Source organism: Argiope bruennichi, chromosome 10 (genome assembly GCF_947563725.1).
Source record: "Argiope bruennichi chromosome 10, qqArgBrue1.1, whole genome shotgun sequence".
NCBI classification, from domain to species: domain Eukaryota; kingdom Metazoa; phylum Arthropoda; class Arachnida; order Araneae; family Araneidae; genus Argiope; species Argiope bruennichi.
In genome coordinates, this window is record NC_079160.1 from 61527172 (window position 1) to 61548695 (window position 21524).

The window sequence follows — 21524 nt, forward strand, 5'->3', positions numbered from 1 at the left end:
AACGTAATGCTGCAGTATGATGTAAAATTCAAGAGGCTGAAACAAATGCTTGTTCAACTAGACTTTATTGAAATCGCCTCTTGTAGCCATATAAGCTCTAAAAGCCATCATATGCCCTCTTTCCATGGTTTTTGCCTTGTTTTTCGTTGGTTTTTAACCTCCCGCTAGAGTTTGTGGAGAACTTTTAAAAGCTGCTACGAAAGAGAATATTGCTTAATCATAATGAAGAATAAAGCTATTGTTTAACCAGGACAACTTTTCTGCTTATATGAGCTCTTTATAAACGATAATTTGTTGAACAATTTCATTAGTTTTCTTCGGATTAGACCTGATCTAAAATGTATTGTAAAGTGGTCGAATGTTTCTACCGAAATCGTAAATTAATCATCCATATCAGTGGCAGAGGTTACATTTTTTTTAAAATGTAGTTAAAGGTTTGAAATGTGATTGCAAGCTTCCTAACTATGACTACTTTTTAAATTAAATTTATGATGCTTTGTTGCAAAGCTCTTTTTATTACAGTTTGCTCTAGCTTATAACAAATACCATTTTTTATGAAATTTAAAGGAAAATGGATGCGGAGATTCTGATATTCATGAAGGAGCGGAAACTGCTTTTTATTTTCAGCTAGTAAACGCGAGTTCGCAAATTGAACAGACTCTATGGCAAAAGTCTATGGCAAAGGATACCGACGTGCTCTGATTGGTTTAAGCCTTGGCATCCTTTTGACAATGTTTTGCCAAAAAGATGCCATACCGAAATATATTTTTATAAAAATAAATAAAATTTGTGAATTTATCCCCCCCCCCTTATTTTTTACGGTTTACATGTAATATTAATCTGGAACACACATACAGCAGAAAAGATCAAATCCTGAAACCTAAATTCAGGAAATATAAAAATGACAATTCATTAAAAATATTTTTGGTATGTGTTTCTTCTTAATATTATTTTGATATAACTAAAAACTCTAGCTACCAAATCACATATTCTATTAAAGCTTACATATTTATACGTTTTGGGCATGAAGTAATAATCTCCCCATATGTAGTTGATGGGAAAGTAACAAACGTTCAGCAACAAGTTTCAACGACTGCATAAATTATCTAATAAAGGCACGAAAATCATAGAAAAATAAGAATTATTTAATTGCTGCATCATATGTTGAGTAATTACTTTCATTCAGTTTTTATACTTCTGTGCATAAACAACATTAGTTACTTGTATTACTAGTATTATTAGTAATATGTATTATTATTATTATTAATTAGTATTAGTAGTATAACTAGTAATATTTAGAGAAAACAATTACATTAATAAAAATTAGATCGTGTTGATATTCACTCGTATCTTCCATAAAACTAATAACAAGTTTAAAAGTACAAGTTTTGAGCCAAATAAGCGAAAACTAGACTATTATGAGTGCAAAACATTGCCAAAAAGATGCCAAGGCTTAAACCAATCAGAGCACGTCGGTATCCTTTGCCATAGACTTAGTCTGTACAATTTGCGATCTCGACTAGTAAACGGGAGTTATATTTTTGAAAGTTACTTGTGCACGGAAAAGGAGTTCAATTGACTAATTAGTAAAATCTTGACAAATAATAAGTGCAACATATTGTGTCAGAGTATGAAAAAGTTGGATGAAGGTTAACGGTTGTTAAATTTTCTATTCGTATTTAATTAGGGAAATGGCAGCAATTCTATTTTATATCTAATTAGTATTAGAGCAACAAAAGCAGATTTTCAATCTAAAAAAATGAACAAATTTATGTGAAATGAACTGTTACAAATTTAAATTTATCATTATCGTGTTTTTTTAAACGCATTAATAAATTGAAACATCAAAATCATTTTGAGAAAAAGGAAGTGAACTTCGCATCATGATCATTTTGAAAAGATATTTTTAATAAAACTGTTAGACGGCTTTGATTTAGAAATGAGTCTGAAATTTTCGATATTTAGAATATTTTCTCATATTTATGGTGCCGATCAGGAAAAAAATTCGCACAATTTATCCGTTCCAATAAATCATAGTTTTTATTTTCCTCCTACGCATGTTGAAGCTTCAAAAACCCGAAACCAAAATAACATCATATTCTCACATAATTAAAAAAATCATGAACAAATGGTTATTCCGAAAATACAGCGATTTTAAAGAATTTATTTTTGAAAAATATCTAGATATACCATGCTTTTATGTCCTCATTATAATTTTTTTTCTATTATCAACATTTGCGAATCTGTGCATTTAAATTGCACTCACAGTTTATATATATCCTTTATTTAAAAGGTTTATAATCTCTAATGGCAGCATATGTGTAGATCTAACAAAATATAAAATACTCCTGCCCATTAGAAAATCAGAAATTCAATATCTGTCAATACTTTCCACCTCTTTCACAACAAATCCCATCACACATGCTTCTTCCAATAAGTATCCCCCACATTGTTAATCGGCCCAATAACCATCTTCGGCCAGTAAAACCATTCATGGTTTTAAATACCTCCGCAAGATATTACAGCTCCTTGTAAGCGACATCTATTTTCCCTAAGCATCTTCTGGAAGTGTACCCAGGCGACATTAAAAGTCCGACTCGCAGGCCGTACAAGCGCCACCCCCAATTAGAACACCACGTAAAACTCCTTGGAAGTTCCCCTCCATTTAAAACCTTTCCAAGTGTAAAATCAGGGCCGTTGAGTCGTGCTAATTCTGCGTAATTTAGCCGACATTTCATAGCTCACTAAATTAATCTATTTGACAGTAATTGGCAATAAAGGTAGGTTTCTCCTATCCCTATGTCCAATATTCGGCGGCCACGTATCTATTAGGACCATAATTGCCTTGGAACGTATCTGTCCAAGTGCTACAAGGTTATTTCATTTAGTGCTCTTGGTGCTCTTAATTTTCGGCTTTATGATTTCGTTTCACGCTGGGAGTTTTCATTGGCAGGTGGTTGGGTATCGACTTCTTCTGGAAGACTGTTTTCATCGCATTATTATTCGGGTGGATTTTTCAGAAAATGCCGTTTTAATTCTTCGTTTCCACGTCCCAGATTAGAATCCATTAACTGCTGGATCGATCGTTGGTGGATTGTTTGGTAATTTATGTGGACTGATTGTTAATGAGGACTCGCCACAATTGGATTCTACGGTATTCTTCTTAATATCTAATTATAGGTTTTGGTAATGACAACGATGATTTAAAACGCTTAGTGTCGATTTAAAGGTAAAAAGTTGAAACGCCTAAAGAATTTCTGTGAGAATAAAAGAAATTTATTTTTAAAGTTTAGTTTCTTTTTTCCACGTTTTTCATTGATGGAGAATTAGCAAAGAAAAAAATTCATTCACGACTCTTTTTTCGATTTTCTTTTATAAGCATTCCTTGCATTTTTTGATGCTGAATTCCAAATAGGTTCTTTTTTTTTCACCAAATTAAGACATTGCAATAAATAATATGATTAGAATGGAATTGTAAATGTTTTAATTATAACGTAACCATTGCATATATTTTCGATGAAGACTTTTTTATTTCGTCAAGACAAAGACGGCGACAAATGGTGTAGTTATAACTTAAAAATACGTCTTTTGCCGATTTTTTTTTAATTAAATTGTTGTCTATGTCAGTGAATAAATGTCTTCTGTGCTTTTAAAACTATGTTTTCCTTCTCAAGACTTGACACCCCCGGGGGGCACCTGAATGAGGATGAAATGAGGATGAGATACTTCCGGCATGGTGTTGGATCTCCCCACCCTGGAGGATACACTAATAGGGGGGATCTGACTCCTCCTATCGATGAAGGGACGTACTTCCTTCGGGGAGAGTTGTACCGTGGCCGGGGACGGCCCTTAAAACTCAACTACAGTTCCCGCCAATGTTGCTGTTGCAGCGGTTCGGTCATTCAGTTTTTATGGTTTAAATCCGTGTGCCTTCGTGGTGGGTCGGAGAGTTAGATGGCTGACTTCTCAAGACACGACAACTATCATATGCCTGTAGATGTGATGACACGAAGATTAAGTAAATGAAATTTGGCATACGATTTTGTGACTATAATTATAGTTCCGTGTCAAATTTTGGCTTCATTCGATCGAGAGAGAAAAGTGTCCAAGACGCATTTTTAGTTTTCTGATACTTGTGTATTAACCGCATGTTGGCGATTTATCACCAAAATAAATCATCAACGATCACTTGCACGTGGTTAATGCCCAAACATCATTTTTGTCTTTTTTACTTTACTCAACATACAACTCTCATGCGCTGGTCTCTGAAAATGAAAATTTCAGCCGTCACGGTCTTACTTGAGGTCTTCAATAGGTAACTGTCTGTCACAATGAAGTCTAAAATAATGTCGCAATGAAGTCTATACTAATAATTATTAGAAAAGAGAAGGTAAACAACACATTTATTTAGAGAGTAGCCGGAAAGTTTCTGGGAGACTATTCCTACTCATCTGCATCAGTTAATATGCAAAAGAAATTTTGATCCATTCATCCCATTTACTTCAAATCAACTTTTATTTTAAATGTTGATAGAAAAGATAAGAAGTGTTGATGATGATGATGTCGTTTCCGCGTTACCACGGAAAATGAGGGCTGTAGCTTCTGAGGGTAAAGACCCCTGAGCACCCGAGGGCAGAAGTCTGACTTCCAGCTCAAATGAAGATAGCACACACACACTAGCTTGCTCAACCCCTTTTTACAAGGGGGGCACATTCACACACCTCACAGATAGAACAGAGATGAAGAACAACCATGCCCGAATCGGGATTCGAACCCGGGGAAGTTGCGTTACCCCTATGCAAGTACGCCGGCAGATAAGAAGTGTTAACTATTTGAAATGAAACATACGGCTTGAATGAAGTCCAAGAATATTCTATGCGCTTACAAAAATGTGAATTATTCAATTAACTGAAGGAAAAATTGCACGATTAATTATATTATTTTACCGCGCAAAAGTATCTGAGGAATTCGGCGTTGTTTCAACTAATAAATGCCGATCTAAGGGAAACAACCAAGTTTCGTAGCTGATTCACATTTTACTTTTTACAGAGAAATAAAAAGCAATATTCGCCTGAGAAAAATTAGATGAAATCTGTTTAAAATCGTCCTTTTATTAAAATGTCATTTTCTGTCACTTGACATTCATTTATTTTTATTTTATTTAATTACATCCAGTAAAACCGTTACCACGGAGCTAAGCCGTATAAACAGGGATTCTATCACTTGACATAAAACTAAACAAAATCAAACATAAAAATCAGATTAAATTCTCTTCCGATGAAACTATTCAGTAAAAGTTTTAATTTCCAAAAACTAAAAACAGTGAAATTTAAAGGAGATTTATTTTCCTCAAACGTTTTAATTGCCTAAATGGAAAGTATAAATTAAAACACATTTCGAACGAAACAATACCGATTTAACGACATCACGGCCCATTTTCCGGGAAATATTTTAGCCGCTAATTTATCGACAGCTTCAAAGAACATCATTATTTTAATTGTCCAAATTAAATAATTAATGGAGAGTCATTTCCGGCAAATACCGCTGAGAATTTTATCATTATTATTTTGTTTCTAACCTGTTTTAGCGTTGTTATTGATTTTTTTTATTGGTTTAATTTTAATTGTATCTATTTTAGAATCTCACTCGAAAGAGGATAAAATTATTTTTTTAGGGAAAAAAAAGATAAAAGCATTGACATTTCCCACTTAGCTAAAATTTTGTGGGTATTAATGTATAAAATAATTTTTATTTAATGTGTCGAATATAATATGCCACATTTTATATCTCTTGCGACTTAAAAACCTATCATCTATATCCAAACGCTATTGCAGGAAAAGTGATACCATTTAAAGAATTTATATTGAGATTATATGTTAAATAGTTATATATGTGTGATATTATAATATTTAATCCCTCAAAATATATCCCTTTAATTGAATTTTTTTGGCGGATTTAAACACCAAATGTTTGGGGAAAGAAATTATTTTTCATAAATGGTACAATTTAGTTTAGTTGTATATATTCCCATCTTAAAAGTACACGCCGGTCATTCTAAAACAGAACTCTCGGTTTGAAATCGTAATCAACTGATAAAAATGAGATCTGTGACAAAATCCATATTCCAAATTTTAATATACCATCCGATTGTCGAATTTTCATCTTAATGGATTTAATGATTTCGTCTATCATTCAAATCGTGAATCCAACTCGAGATTAGCCAATCCCAAAGCCGAAACTGTATTAATGTATACGTAGATCTAAGCTATACAAGATTACAGAATAAAACTAAGCGCCATGAAGCGTACAATTATTAATAATGTTGCTAAATTTTGAAAAGTTAATTTTCGTCATCTTTTACTTACTTTATAATAGCGCAACTTGTCATATTAAGACAATAATTTTAAATTATCCGTATTGCAAGTACTGCTGTTGCAATTTTATAATTATTGATAACAAACAGGATTATCCTGATATTTTCAAAAGGACAACTGATACTCTTAAATTATAAGCAAAAAATACGAAACCAAGATATCAGATCTAATTTTCCGTTTGAAAATTGTGTATTAGTGATTTATTATTAAAATACCATTTGTCTTTATTATTATTTATAGTTTATATACCAAAATTTTAAATTTATATCAAATTTTCAGTAAAATAAAAGATATTTGAATCGAATAAGATATATTCTAACTATCTGCCTGTTTGTGGACGTATGAAGATAGTAACATAACAAAATAAAAAGCCAGGCAGCTCCAATTTGATATAAAGCTTTATTTACTACAATTATCTATAATGATTTGGACAATAATCCATACACGTATATAATTATCTGTTCAAACTGTCAATTCGAACATATTTTAATTTAATAAGTTAACATGCAATAGCCTATGCGGATAAATTTTAAAATACGGCCATACTTATAGGCATGATAAAACTGTCAAGGCCAATCTTTTATTTATTTGATTATCCATCTAATGTAAATGCGAAAATTCAAATCTGAATAATATTGATAAATTAACTTTCTTAAAATAGTATTGATACCGAAATTTTAGACCGGCTTTAAATTTTAAACAAAATAAATCAAAATGAAAATCTATAGATAGATAATTAATTTTACATAGTTAAAAGTCAATTTTAATTCCGAAAAACATAAAATTATCATGAAAATTCAGTAAGTGTGCGTAAAAAGGCTTCTAAAAATTAGCATTTAATTAGAACTACAAAATCATGCGCAGTTTTATACCAAATAAATTTATATTAGATAATAAAAAATAATACAAAAAAATAAAAAAAAATGAGTCGTCCGGAAAATTTTAAAATAAAAAAAAAACATATACATCTTTTAATTTAAAAAATAAATAATAATAATATTTCGTTTTCAAGAGGTCCTTAAAAAAAGTTAACGTATTTATATTTTAACACATATGCATAAAATTTTTTATAACTCTAAGTGCAGAGAAAGTCCCCGTAAGCATAAAAGAAAATCGAAGGGATGAGTTGTAATCTAATCATCCGTTGGTTTCCTCGTCTCATGCTCGTTTTACCCATAGATATCTTATATTTGTCGAAATTGCTCCTATGGGTAACAGGTGTCATCTTGATTTCACTGTTGTCATATTTATTTTGATTTCCTGTCTTTTAACTCCTATCATTTACACTTTTTTCAATCATTAACATTCATTTTACAAGACATGGTGGATGAAACATTCCACCCAAATATTTTTAAATTTTTAAAATCTATTGGTTAGCATTTTTTTTTCGTTTGTTTGTTTTTCCTTTTATGTTAAATGTCTCTACTTTTCATCAATATTTCGCGATTTATTTAATCATTGTCTTACTTTAAAACAGTTTATTTTATTATATGATTTTTTTTAACTATTTACTTTTGTTTTTAAACATTGTACATTTGTTGTTACACTGTTAACTCTTCTTTGCATGATTTTTTTTTCTTTTTTGTGTGAAATATATTAGGGTGATATGATTCACGCTCTACATTAAAGAAAAAAATGTAAAAAAAAATTCTAGTATAAATATATAATATAAAATAATTAAAAAGCAGTACGATTGAATTATCCATCATCATGCAAATTTACATGTTAAACTCAGTACAAAATCTTCAGTGTCCCTCTCTTCTCCACTAATTATCACTTTTATTAGCAAAAAAAAAAAAAAAATCTCAGACTAATTATAAAAAAAATATTCAAAAAATCGCACATTTCTTCCAACCACAACAAACAGCGGAATGACACAAGTTCAAACCCCCTATAACGATTGTGACTTGATTTTTTCTGACAGCTACATCCCTTATTACGCAATAGTCATGAAAAAAGTTGCCAACAACAACCAATTTATAGTACCTTTCTTGTGTACAATTTTTTAATCACTAAATGTTGTGGCGGGAATTTCCCTCACAAAGAAGGGTTAATATATCTAGATTTTACCTTATATTTGGATTAGTATAGCCAGTTCCGACTCTTGCACCAATAAGCCAAACAATCAAACAATCCATTAGCTTACAACTAGCTTATTTTGCAATCCATTGCTTATTTTGCATACAGCTAGGGAAAAGCAGCATTAAAAGCAGAAACGATCCTAAGAAAATGATAGTTTAATTAAAAAGCCATTATCCGTTACTTGACCTACGCAAGCGTAATAAGATGTAGGGATTAAATTTCACTATAGCGAGACAAACAATTTTGAAAAAGCTTAAAATTACCAGCAATTTACTAGATTAAAAACTCGCAAATTTAAGCAGCAATTTATTCCTCAAAATGTTTGCGATCTTTAAGTGGAGCGCATAAATTAAAACACTTTTCGTGCGAAACAATACCGATTTAACGACACCGCAGAATATTTTCCGGGGAATATTTTAGCCGCTAATTTATCGACAGCTACAAAGTACATCGTTATTTTAATTGTCCAAATTAAATAATTAATGGGGAGTAATTTCCGGCAAATACCGCTGCGGGTTTTATTATTATTATTTTGACTCCTGCTAGGTTTTAGCGCTATTATTGATTTTTTTCTTCTTGTTTCGTTTTATTTGCGTTACTAATTCGAGCTCATTCCACTAAAAGGAAGTAAAAATATTCCGAGAATATGAAAAGAAAGTTAAATTTTGCTTTTTAGCCTAAGGCTTACTGTGAGAAATTTTTTTTCTTTAATTCTGCTTAAGTAAGATTGATTTTTTAGACCTGTTGCTATCTAAATAGTGATTTTTTGGCTTTTAAAGTTATTACAAAAACGACTACAGCAATTATTATTTCTTGAAGTTACCACAAAAAACATCATGATTTACTATTTTTTTATGGTTTCGAGGAACTTCAACCATTATTTTTTCTTATGATAATATGCTTTGTTGCAGTTCGGTTTAATAAAAAAATATCTAAGCTTAGGAAAACAAATCTAATCTTTTATGCTTAGTCGATTGTTTCGTTTCGTTTCTTAGTTTAGTTATATTAACATCTCGTTTTAAAACAATACTAGGGCTATTTTTGGACGACCTCGTAATTTTGAACCGCTGTCAGATGATGAGGACGACACCTGAGCTGCCACCCCATCTCCAAACTTTCACATCACCGCGAGGACAATAAATTATTTCATATTCGACATTAAGTACATTTTTTATAATTATTTACCTTGGCAAATAAAGAGCGTTTACACATTTTTAGAATGCTTTCGGGGTCGTTTCATTAACCCATTATCTGCCACGATCCCAGTTTGGGGATTTAGGAATTTTACTTACACCAATAGTTGATAAAAATATATTTTGTACGCCTATAGTTTTGTTTCATTCTCTATATATCAATAGGTATTGTGTGTAGCAGAAAGTATGTAACCTGTGCTTCGTTTCTATTCAACAAGCGAACAAATTGAAATTCGTCTGTAAGTTGAACAGAATTGTCATATTTGAAGCATTATATTTTTGGTTTGGTTTTTAGATTATAAGGAAACTGTAATGTCTTGATCTAGACTGATCAAATATTGAAGCATAATTTCCAGACAATTCTTTATTTTACAGCCCTATATATACAAAAGAACAACTTGTTCTAATCTTAGTTAAATAAATAGTTATTTACACCTGTAGTAGGAGACACAACAGTCGAGGTCGAAGGTTTATCTTGAAACTCAGTTCTCCATCAATACGGAGAAACAACACCACAAGGAACTAACAGGTGGTTAGACAACACGACCACTCCAAGGGTAGTTCCCGAACTCGTGGGCGTAGTCCAACAGTCTGCTTGCAATTCGTTTCTTCTCCTCTCCCTAAAAAAAATCTCCTCACTTTATTTCGGCGACAATCTCCGCCTCTTAATTTACATTAGTCATTTGAGCTCTCTTTCCGCCAATCGGGGTTCAGCAATATGGTCCCTTAGCGGCGCCAGTCGGTCGTGGAAAGGTCCTTTTAGTGATGCACCTTTCATAACTGACTATTCTGGATCACGGAGTTATCACAGTCCTTTCACAATGGGAAACATTTAGCATCCAGATGTTTGAACATCCCTTTCTCTTTGAAGGTACTATCAATATCTCTTGGACGAGGAATTCCCACATGTGGTCTTCCACTGTAGTCGCTAATGAGCAGATGCGAAACCACCCAGGTGAAAAGATCCACAATCTGGCTATATCGAGGAGTTTAGTAAGTAACAGCGACGAGACAGCTGGCAATAAATGTCTTATCAGTACTGGGAAATGGGGAATGTTACAAAACACTGTACATAAATGAGGAGAGGTTATGGTAACGATCTATTACCTTCCCAGTCTTTTTTTTAATGAAAAGATTTTATTGATCATTTTATAATCGTACCCTTTTTCAAAAATATCAAATATTAACAAAACAAAACGTGATTCGAATATAATTATACTGTTGCATTTTTGTGTATGCATATAATTTATTCAGAAAAATTTCAAAAAAAAAAAAAAAAAAAGAAAAGAAAACGGCAGTTAACGGGTTAATGTATAAAATAGAAAAAAACTATTTTTTTATATATTCGAACTAATACTGAACTATAGTCTGAAACGTGATTTTTATGATGTAAGGGCTTTTCATGAGTGCTAATTCCATCCCTCTTCTACTACTATTCCGTTTTAGGGGAGCTCTTTTCAATAAAAGACACAATATTCCATATATGAACAGTTATATATATATATATATATATATATATATATATATATATATATATATATATATATATATATATGCTTCAAACCCATATGGCATCTTTATTGGAGTTGGAGAAAATTGGTCTTCCGCCATTATTCGTAAACTATTCTGTGAAATGTTTGCTCTCGAATCGTTATCGTTACCCTTTAGCTAGATTAAAATTTATTTCTTGTTCTTCATATAATAGCCCCAAAATTAACGCTTTCATTCTTCGGATAATTTTAGTACAGATATCTCAGAATATGGAATGTTCCAGTTTCTCTTTAAAAAACGAAAAAAATTCTCCACTCCCACCCACTCAAAAATTGCAACGACAACCAACGTTGTTAAGGGATTGTTATAAAAAAGAAAAGAGGCATCTGCTTATCTGATAGCTACTGAATAGATCAATGTTCGGACATCCTTTAAATATTCTTTGGAAACCTCCGTACCCCAAAAATCCATCTGAGCAAGCGTCTCTAATGAACAAAGTATTTTCTATAGGTATTTAATCTATCATATCGAAAGGGGCAGAAACTTGGATGTGATATCCAAGAGACCTGGTCAGATACCGCAGCTTTTTTGAACGGGTGTTTGCGGCTTTTCCTGTATTGATGGAGTTACAATGACTAGATCTGAAATAAAATTGTACCGCTGGCAAATAGCGCTGTCTAGTTTATCTGTAATTTTGACTTGTTTCTGCGTTTCAACCTTCCCTAGTTATCTAGTTTTTATGTCTTATTTTACATAACCCAGAATATAAAATAAATATGAATAAATCTTACTGTTTTAAAACTCTACTAGACAAATTATGCATACATCAGTAACTCAAGTAACAGGTTGTTGTATAATATGTTGCAGGCGGTCATTTACATAATCATGTACTATATTGTTCTATATGATATGACACTATTCATTATTCAACAATACTTCGATTTTTTTTTCATATTGTTACGAATCTGTAATGCTGCTTCCCAGCATAATTGGTTCCACCATCGGAAAGAATGTTTTACAGTGATCGGTACTGGACGGAGTCCGGTGTCGCGTCGGAGGTTCCAAAGCTTGGCGACAAAATTGGTAACCATTTTACAACTTGGCGACGAGTTTGGCGACTTTGGCGTTAAAATAGGTTATACCCGAAACATCGAGAATTTTCCCAATCCGTCCAGTAGGAATGGAGATACACCTCGAACGTTCCTGATTGGTTGAGAGGTTTCTAGCCCCGCCTCCTGGGACCTATAAAAAGAGGCGGCTGCAGCTGCTAGGGCAGAGTAGTCGGAACCGACGTTAAAGAACTGGCCTTCCAGAGATAAGCGGAGCAGCGACGGAGTGAAGCTAGTGCTGAACTAAGCTGTGTGCTACTGTCTGTAGTAGAGTAATATATGCTGTTGTATGCTGCACGTCTCGGCCGAAGATAATCGTCTTCTGTGCTATATATAGTTATCGTCTTTGTGCTGGCCTGAGTGTCTTCGTGTAAATAAACGTCGTTGTTTTATTTTCTACTGCCGCCAGGTGATTGAGCGTTCTTCACACCATATAACCCCCACTATCCAAACGAACCCCAGAAATTTCGTAACAATATCTAATATTATACACATTAGCATATATATATATATATATATGCTAATGATGAACTTAAGGTTTCTTTAACTAAATTAAATTAAATTTTAAAAGGATTTTAAAATTTAAGGACCGATGCAAATATATATGCTTTCATAACAGCAAATGTAGTGTTATTCGTAAATAAGTTAAATAATAAGTTAAGATACTACTACCCTCTCTTTAGTAAATTTCAAAATAAGTAAATTGGAAAAGAAAATCACGCGAATCTTAAAAAGCTGATATCTTTTCTTAAGAACACGATTTTCTTTCCAAAACTTTCCCGTCCCTCTTCTACACGTGACGAAAACAGATAGGTGTTTCGATTTCCTATTGGCTGAAGATTCCTGCGAAGTGTAACGAACGGAGAGTTCAGAACTTGGAAAATCCTTGATCTTTTTACCTCATCTGCTCGCTAATGATCAAATTTTTAGAGCAGAACTCTCCATTTTCAGCATCTTTGTTTAAGAATTGAGCATTTATTTTATCATTTTCAGCATGTACTTATTTCTTTTTCTTTTAATTTTAAATTCATAGGGTAGTAAAGTTTCTTTTCTTTTTCTAACTTTTTTAATATCACTTCATTTTATGTTTTATGGAAATCAGAGGTTAAGATTTACATAAAAAGATCATGCGAATGTTTAAAACATCAGTAGGAGGATTTCTGGGTTAGGTTTCAAATGATATTCCGATTCTTTGAATTCTATTTAACTAAATCCATAATCAGACCAATAATGTTTTTTAAACTGTAAACTAATTTTGTATTTTTTCAAAAAATAATATTCTTAGAAATATAGGAGCATTGTGACGTGACCAATTTTTAACTATTCCTTAAGCACATTGTATTACATTTGCGGGCGGAAAACTATTGAAATGCAGTATCCACAGCATTCTGTCATAACAAATTCAAAATTACTCGAGAGCCATAAAATATACAAAATAATAATAATAATAAATTGATTATAAATTGCTGTAACAAATATATATAGAAGTATACTATGGAATACAACATATTAAAATGTAAAACAGAAGGGAAAATTAAGAAGAAATAAGAAATCATATAAATAAAAACTTTCCCGTTAGATTTTTGCCAATAACGAAGTATCCTTGATTTAATTTGGTTAAATTAACATTCCGTTTTACAGCAAAAACATGGCTATTTTGGGACGGACCTCGTAATTTTGAACCGCGGTCAGATGACGTGGACGACACTTCAGCTGGCAACCCGCTATCCAAGCATTCACATCATACCAGGGAAGGACGTTTGGAAGACGGATTCAACGTGAACCAGACCCACTTATACGACGACTCTTCGGGGGAATCGGGTCTCGAACCTAAATTCCTTCGGTTCTGAAGCGGAGGCCTTACCACTAGGCCACAGCGGCCCTGAAGGATCCTTGCGATTTTATTGATAATTTGTTTCATTTATAGGGTTTTGTTATCGTTTAGCTCCAGTTTTAATTTTATATAAAATTAAATGAATGAAATAATGTAATAATCACAATTTAATATTTATCAGGTTTTTATTAGAATAAGCAACCAATTTCTGCAATGCTTAAATTAGTGTGAGTAAATAATTCTAATTTCCGTCCCAAGTTTTTCTAACTAATTGCTTATAAAATATTATATTTAATTGATTTTAATTATAATAATGTTACAAAATATCATCAGTAATTATATTCATTGTATTTTATTGAATTCAAATTCAAGCAAGAAAACAATTTAATTTCTATGGTAATGGTTAGAACAGAATTCATGGAATAATCTTTAACATATCCGGAATTATGAGAGATTTATTTAAAAAATAAAATCAAAACATTACATGAAGAATATTCTTTAAATATTTTTTAAGAAAATCAAAGAAATCAATCTCCTGCAATATATTAATATTTTCAACGTTATTTCAGATAATAAATTTTTATTTTAACGACAACAGGTAAATCGCGTTTTCCATTCTCAATATCAAGTGCTAGAATATATTCTTTTTTTTTTATCGATTTAGAGGAAAATAGTAATAATTAAAATGTAAAATAAGAGAAAGGCAATAATTTATACATTAAATATATTGATAAAAAATTATATTTCAAAATGTAACACTAAAGTAAATGCCCTGAGGTAATAAACACGTTCCACTGGAAAAATGGAATGGAACTCAAATGTGCAGCCGGTCTAGGGTTTAAGGAATATAAAAAATTAAAAGTTAAACAATGAGGAAACTTTATGATCAAACAGCATTTTTAAGCAAAAAAGGGGACATATTTTACTGAGATAAGAAATATATTCGCAAATACAACTTTTTATAACGTTTATTGATTATATAATTAAGAAGTGAACGAACCACCAACAGGAATAGAAAAGAATGGAATGTTAGTGCGATAAAACAATATACCATAACAACTAATCCTCACCAGTAACAGGTAGGATTAAATTCAAATGTCATTTATATATGTGAAAGATTAGTAAGGAATCTGCGTTATTCGCTACATATTGTTACAAAATGTTAAAAAAATTTTTCTACAAATACCGTCAATATTTCGTAATGAAGCAGCACATTTAATTGCTATAGTTCACCAGCTTGCTTGCTGTCTAATCCTCCAGTTTGTTTACTTGTCGGCGACTCTCACTACTCTCACACACGACTTCCCTGCAACTTCAGAGTGTCTGTCTTTTATAGTTCCGGGAAGCGGGGATAGAATCTTCAAACCAATCAGGGCATACCTGGGTGTATCTCGGGTCTTAGTGGATGGATCGTGAAAGTTCTCGAACTTTCCAGCATTATCCATTTTGTCGCCAAATGATCGCCAAGCTCAGTACGCTCAGGACAGATCTTACAACGGTTTTACCGGTTTTTCCCACGATGACACTATTCTTGCCGGGTAGCAAAATTACAGATTTGTAACAATATATTAAAAGTTTTATTACAATTAGCAGATATGCGCTCAGAAAGGATTGGAGATGGAACCTTTCGTGTCAACCTTATATCGTCATTTGAGATAAAACTGTACATTAATCTTAAATTAGATAACTGTACAAAATTAAAGAGATAACTGTACATTACTTTGGAAAATCTTAAAATAGTTTGATTCTATATCTATGAAGATGAAATCAAAATAAGGAAGACTGAGCTGATTACAAATATATTGGTATGTCTAAAAACAGGAATGATTTATTTTAGCACTAGTATAGCGGCACTTACCCAAAAGAAATCCATCTTTACTCCATTGCACATCTCCAGCCAGAGCGCCCACTTGGCAAGGAAGATCCACTGTGGTACCTTCCACTGCTATCAAGTCTTTGGGAGTCTGCAAGAAGTACTGCTGTGTTGGTAACTTTGTGGCTGTAAAGAAAAACGAGTATGATTAGAATAAAACGTAAAAAAAATCAACTCATTTCGTAAAACTCTGTATGAAGCCCCGTTCAGACATTTTGCCTTTCTTCTTCTCTCTAGTGGTTTTACTGGGTTCTTTGATGTCTGTTCATTTTACCGACAGTTTGAGCGAGCTCTCGATCGCCGTCCACAGGTGGGGGTGGTCCTACAATATGTCAGATGGCAGATTTACGACAATATCCATAAAGGAAACAAGCCGTCGGAACGGGGCTTTATATTTACTGAATGGCAAATCAGTGTCTTGTTGTAAAAAATCATGTTTTTTTTCAAAATCTAGTCACGGATATTTCGTCACTTAATGAGCAATACTCCATATCTCAATTTTTCAAATTTTAAAAGACAAAGAATCAATTGAATTTTTCTAGCAAAAATACGAATATTCCTGATTTTTTTTTCATATCTGATATATTGAGATAGTAGCTGCTGCTTGTCACATAAGATTTATAAAATTAACAATAAAGATTTCAGTACAGTATGCGAATGGAAGTTGGTTTTATCGAGGATTTTAATTTAGTTTAATTATATTAACGTCCCGTTTTAAAGCAACACTAGGACTATTTTGGAACGGATCTCGCACTTTCGAATCACGAACAGATGGCGAGGAGGACACCTCAGTTGGCACCCCCTCTCCAAACTTCCACACCACGCCAACCAGAGAAGGTTTGCCCTGGACCGATTTAACGTGCACGAGGCACGCTTATACGACGATTCTTACGGTGAAATTGGGTCTCGAACCTGAAAACCTCCTTTTCTGAAGCCGAGACTTTACCACCAGGCCACCGCGGACTTACTTTAATTGAGAATTTCTTCATTAGGAAACAACTTGTTAGCAAGGGATAGTGACTTTCGGAATTAATAAATTATTAAGCTGGGTTGCGCAGCTATTTAAAATTTGTCTTTATGGTTCGAAGAAGCTGATAAATTTCAATGAAATTTGAAAATATAAGAGACAGAATTTTGTTTGCACTTTGAACACCTTTTATGCCATGGAAAAAGCGGTATCCTTTGAGATAAACGAATTTATCGAACAGCAAATACGACATAAACAAAAGTAGGCCACGAACATCACGCCTTTGTTTTTATTTTGATCCCTATTTTTTCTCAACTTAGTTTACTCACGACGTCTGATAAATAAAACTATTATTAAAATGCAACCAAAATAATTTTTATCCATGGATGAATTACTTTAATCTTATAATCGATGCATTAAATAATAATGATAACCGAATGCATTTTTGGATTATTTTACTAATTGCAATTTTACCAAATGTAGATTAAAACAATGCCATCACGAGGAAGTTTACATTGATGAATAAAATACGAATGAATTTTACATATTAAATATCAATTAAAAGGAAATTCAGTTCTAGTCCTTTATTAACACTTAAAACGCTCAAAATTTGCCATCATGTAAGAACATGATGTTGTTTTGGTTTGGAATTTTTGAAGCTTCAAAATGCACAGGCAGAAAATTGGCGATTTATCAATTTCGAGGCTTCAATTTTTCGCTTTTAAGATTATTAGAAAATGAGAGAGAAGGTTGTCACATTTGGTGACTTGTCGCAAAAAAAAAGTTACAACTTGGTTCTAATGTCTGCCATGTACCTGTTTCTCCCATCTGGACAGCACGTCAAAATTGTGCCAATCTCCAAAAACGCGCATAAAGAATGTCATTTTCTATAGATATCAGAAATGACCAGAAAGAAAACTTTTAGAGGTTGCAATAAAAAATTGTTACGATTACATTTGGTGGGAAATCGTTGCAAATATTTCAACTTTGGCGACTGTACGTTAATCTTAAGCACAGTTGTAATCGTTATGACTTCCCAAAGATTGATATTCTTATCTTCCAAAGCAATTATCTTCCAACAAATAGTTTTTGCACTATCTTAAAACTCAAAAAAATTTCCTTTAAGGTGTACGTACACACTAGAATATTTTTTTTAAATTTTAGCTTTAAAAATCTAGTTTTTTTACAGTAGGTCATTAATATATGTTTAAACTTATTTCAGTGAGCAAAAAACCATATTACTCTAATTATTAATTGATTAAATAATATTTAATGAGCTAATTAGCCTATTTTTTGAAACATGATACCTTAAATTCTAATTTGTACAGACACACAATTCTAGTTGGAAATTAGTCTTCATGTTGTCTGCCTCAATCTAATATATAAAATTCTCGTGTCACAGTTTTCGTTGCCATACTCCTCCGAAACGGCTAGACCGATTTTGATGAAATTTTTTGTGCTTATCCGGTATCTATGAGAATCGGCCAACATCTATTTTTCATCCCCCTAAATGTTAGGGGTAGTCCATTATTAATTAAAAACTAACTTTCCCGCCAAAAAAATCTTCCATTTTTCCTAACGCCAACTTTTCCGCCAAAAAAATCTTCCATTTTCCCCATCGCCAAATAAGTAAGGCATCAGTTGTTTTTTTCTCCCAACAGTAATTAGGCTAGGGTTAACATTTTTCGACGGATTATTTCAAACGATTCTGTTTATTTTCTTAATGTTTTATGCATTTAAAATTAAACATTGTTAATTAATCCATGTTTCAGATTCATTCTGAAGTACTTTTGAATTAAAATAACACAGAATAAAGGAAATTAAAAATGTCTAATCTGCATAGCGTTACCCCAACTGGCGTAGAAAAATTTACGCATTTGCGTTGACGTAACTGGCGAAGAAAATCCACGCATGCGCATTGTTCTGATTTTTGGCATGACAACCAACGGACGATTTAAATTATTTTTAGGTTAGTTGCATGCTTTTGTAAGTAAAATGTATTTATGTTAGTTATATATTTTTTGTATATGCTTATAGTTTTAAGTACATCGTTTTTTAAGTAGATTTTTTTAAACCTGTTTTCGACCGATTATTTTAAACGATTCATTTTATTTTCTTAGTGTTTGATGCATTTAAAATTAAACATTGTTAATGAATCGATCTGTTCATGATGAATCTGAGAAATTTTTGTTGACAAATTCTTGAGATATTACATAAATTAAGAAAGATATTCTTTAGTGACCATAAAGTTTAAACGCTCAGTGACTCTATTATCAGTAATCATATTATTAAAAAAAATGCTTTGTTTCAGTAAAAAATATTATTATATTAATTGCAGATTAATCATTTACACTGTAATTTAAAGCATAATTTCTACGAGGGGTAACAGAAAATAAGAGAGATATATATCACGCTATAACTGAAGGCCTTTATAATATTATGAGTGAATTATATGACTATCAAAATTTGAAGTTTTAAAATATTTTGCTGAAGAATCTATTAAAGTTGGAATTGCGTAAAATGTTTAATGGTACGACCGGAGTTTTATCCCCTGCTTGGCGAAATTTTTAAAAATCGCAAACAACGGCCTTGCGAAATGTTCAAAAGCAAAGAAGCAGATGTTCAATTATAGTGCATAATAAAGATTGCCAGCTTTTGTGCGTTATCGCAACTTGGCGAAGAAGGGGGTTAAACTCCGGTTAAACCTATTTAATTATTAAAATTTAAACGAACATTGAGATTGGCGAACCGGCTGGTCGCCAAAGGCGGCTAGTCAAGCTATAAAAATATATAGTTTTTTTTTAAACAATTTTTTCATCAACGATAAATAGAAAAAGCGAGATTTTTTCTGTCATTTTAACGTTTAAAGAGCTATTAAAATTTTATTTCTATAAATATAACTTTGATTGAGGCACAAAACATCCGCTATTTCACACAGATTATTTTGATATATAAATATCTGTATTTGGTTCATTTCTTGTTGAGTTATGATTGTTTGAATGAAGCAACATAGTGGAAAAATATTCTTCAGAAAATGAGTTTTAAAAACACCGTAACTAGAGTGTTTAATGAAAGCACCTCAAGAAAAATAATTATAACTCGAGAAATATTTCGAATATTGAAAACATCTTGGTATCGTTTGAAAGCTAAAGGATCAGAGAACATTATTAAGCAATAAAAAAAAAATATTCGATATTTTGAACTATTTTCGAAGTTTCAAGTGTGTACATACACCTTAAATGATAGTATTATATCTACATAGTTTTCACTTAATTTTCATTATATTTTTACTCCAATTTGATACACTATGTGAAATAATCTTTTTAAATGCTATGGTGTCATCCATCAAAATAATCAATTTCGTGTTTTTACCGACAGTTAACTTAGTTATATGAATTTTCACACCCGCTTTTATTTCATAATCTATACACTTTTTTAAACTGTAGTAAATTAATTTAATTAATTCATGTGTTTCAATCGGATTCTGTCGCATTGATACCACGTGACTTAAAAAAAATAATGTTCTCACATGATAACTTCAAATCTGTGAGAGCAGATCTCGATTTTTTTTCTATTTAATATTATTTAATTTTACTCTCAAATAGTAACAATTTGATCTTAGTGAAAATAGCGAGTTTGATCTTAACGTCAAAAGTCGTACAATTTACGAGTTGTTAAAATTTTTCTGTGTATAAACGCATTAGTGTCGTTCATAAATTATAAATATTTCATTTAAAAGTAATTCACGAGTAGTTTAATAATTATAAATATTATTTTGTAACTAGCCTCTAATTTAGATTGGCCACAGTGATATGTTATTGAATTTTTGAGTTTGTTTTTCTAAAGATACTTGAGTTTGAATAAAAATAAGTTGATGTTAATTTGGTAGGTTTTTATTGCTTCATTATACAGGGTGGGTACAAATGATGGACCCGATTTGGAAAAAACATACTTTCGAAACTACTGCACATATTATAATAAATGATATATGAATGTAAAGAGAAATATACCAAGTGTTTTTCATTTACAAATGTCCGATGTGTGACCCTCTTGTTACACCGCGTGCGTCCAATCTGTAATCCAATTCGTTCCAAACATTTTGTAGCATTTTGTTTTGTCTGTTATCTTTGACATAAACCCACATAAAGAAATTGTCGAGACAAGTCATTGTCTATGTACCACCAATACCAAAAACACTACCAGAACTTCAAGAACGCATTTGTGCAGCATTCAGAACCATTGATAGAGTTATGTTACAAAATGTTTGGAACAAACTGGATTACAGATTGGATGTATGCTCTGTAACAAGAGGGTCACACATCGAACAATTGTAACTGAAAAAAATTTGGCATATTTCTCTTTAAATTCATGTATCACTTATTGTAATATGTGTAGTAGTTTCGAAAATATGATTTTTTTAAAATTGAGTCCATCATTTGTATTCATCCTGTATTAATTATTAATTTTTGCCGTGACAAGAAAACTTGGTTATTAGTATTGAAGATAATAATTAGTATTCTTTCTGAAGCACCACCCTTTATTCACTACAAGGGGTTTAAGCCCTCATAAATAAAAATATATATACTTTATTATAAATTAAG

General features: G+C 31.9%; 1 protein-coding gene across 2 annotated transcripts in view; it reads right to left on the bottom strand.

Moving 5' to 3' along the window:
- Positions 1 to 21524, bottom strand: part of LOC129989305 (nephrin-like) — an 827768-nt gene that overhangs the window by 478898 nt on the left and 327346 nt on the right. For both annotated transcript variants that reach the window (XM_056097747.1, XM_056097749.1), the window contains exon 2: positions 15942 to 16082. In XM_056097747.1, the coding sequence (XP_055953722.1) occupies positions 15942 to 16082 (141 nt within the window). The remainder of the gene's footprint in view (positions 1 to 15941; positions 16083 to 21524) is intronic.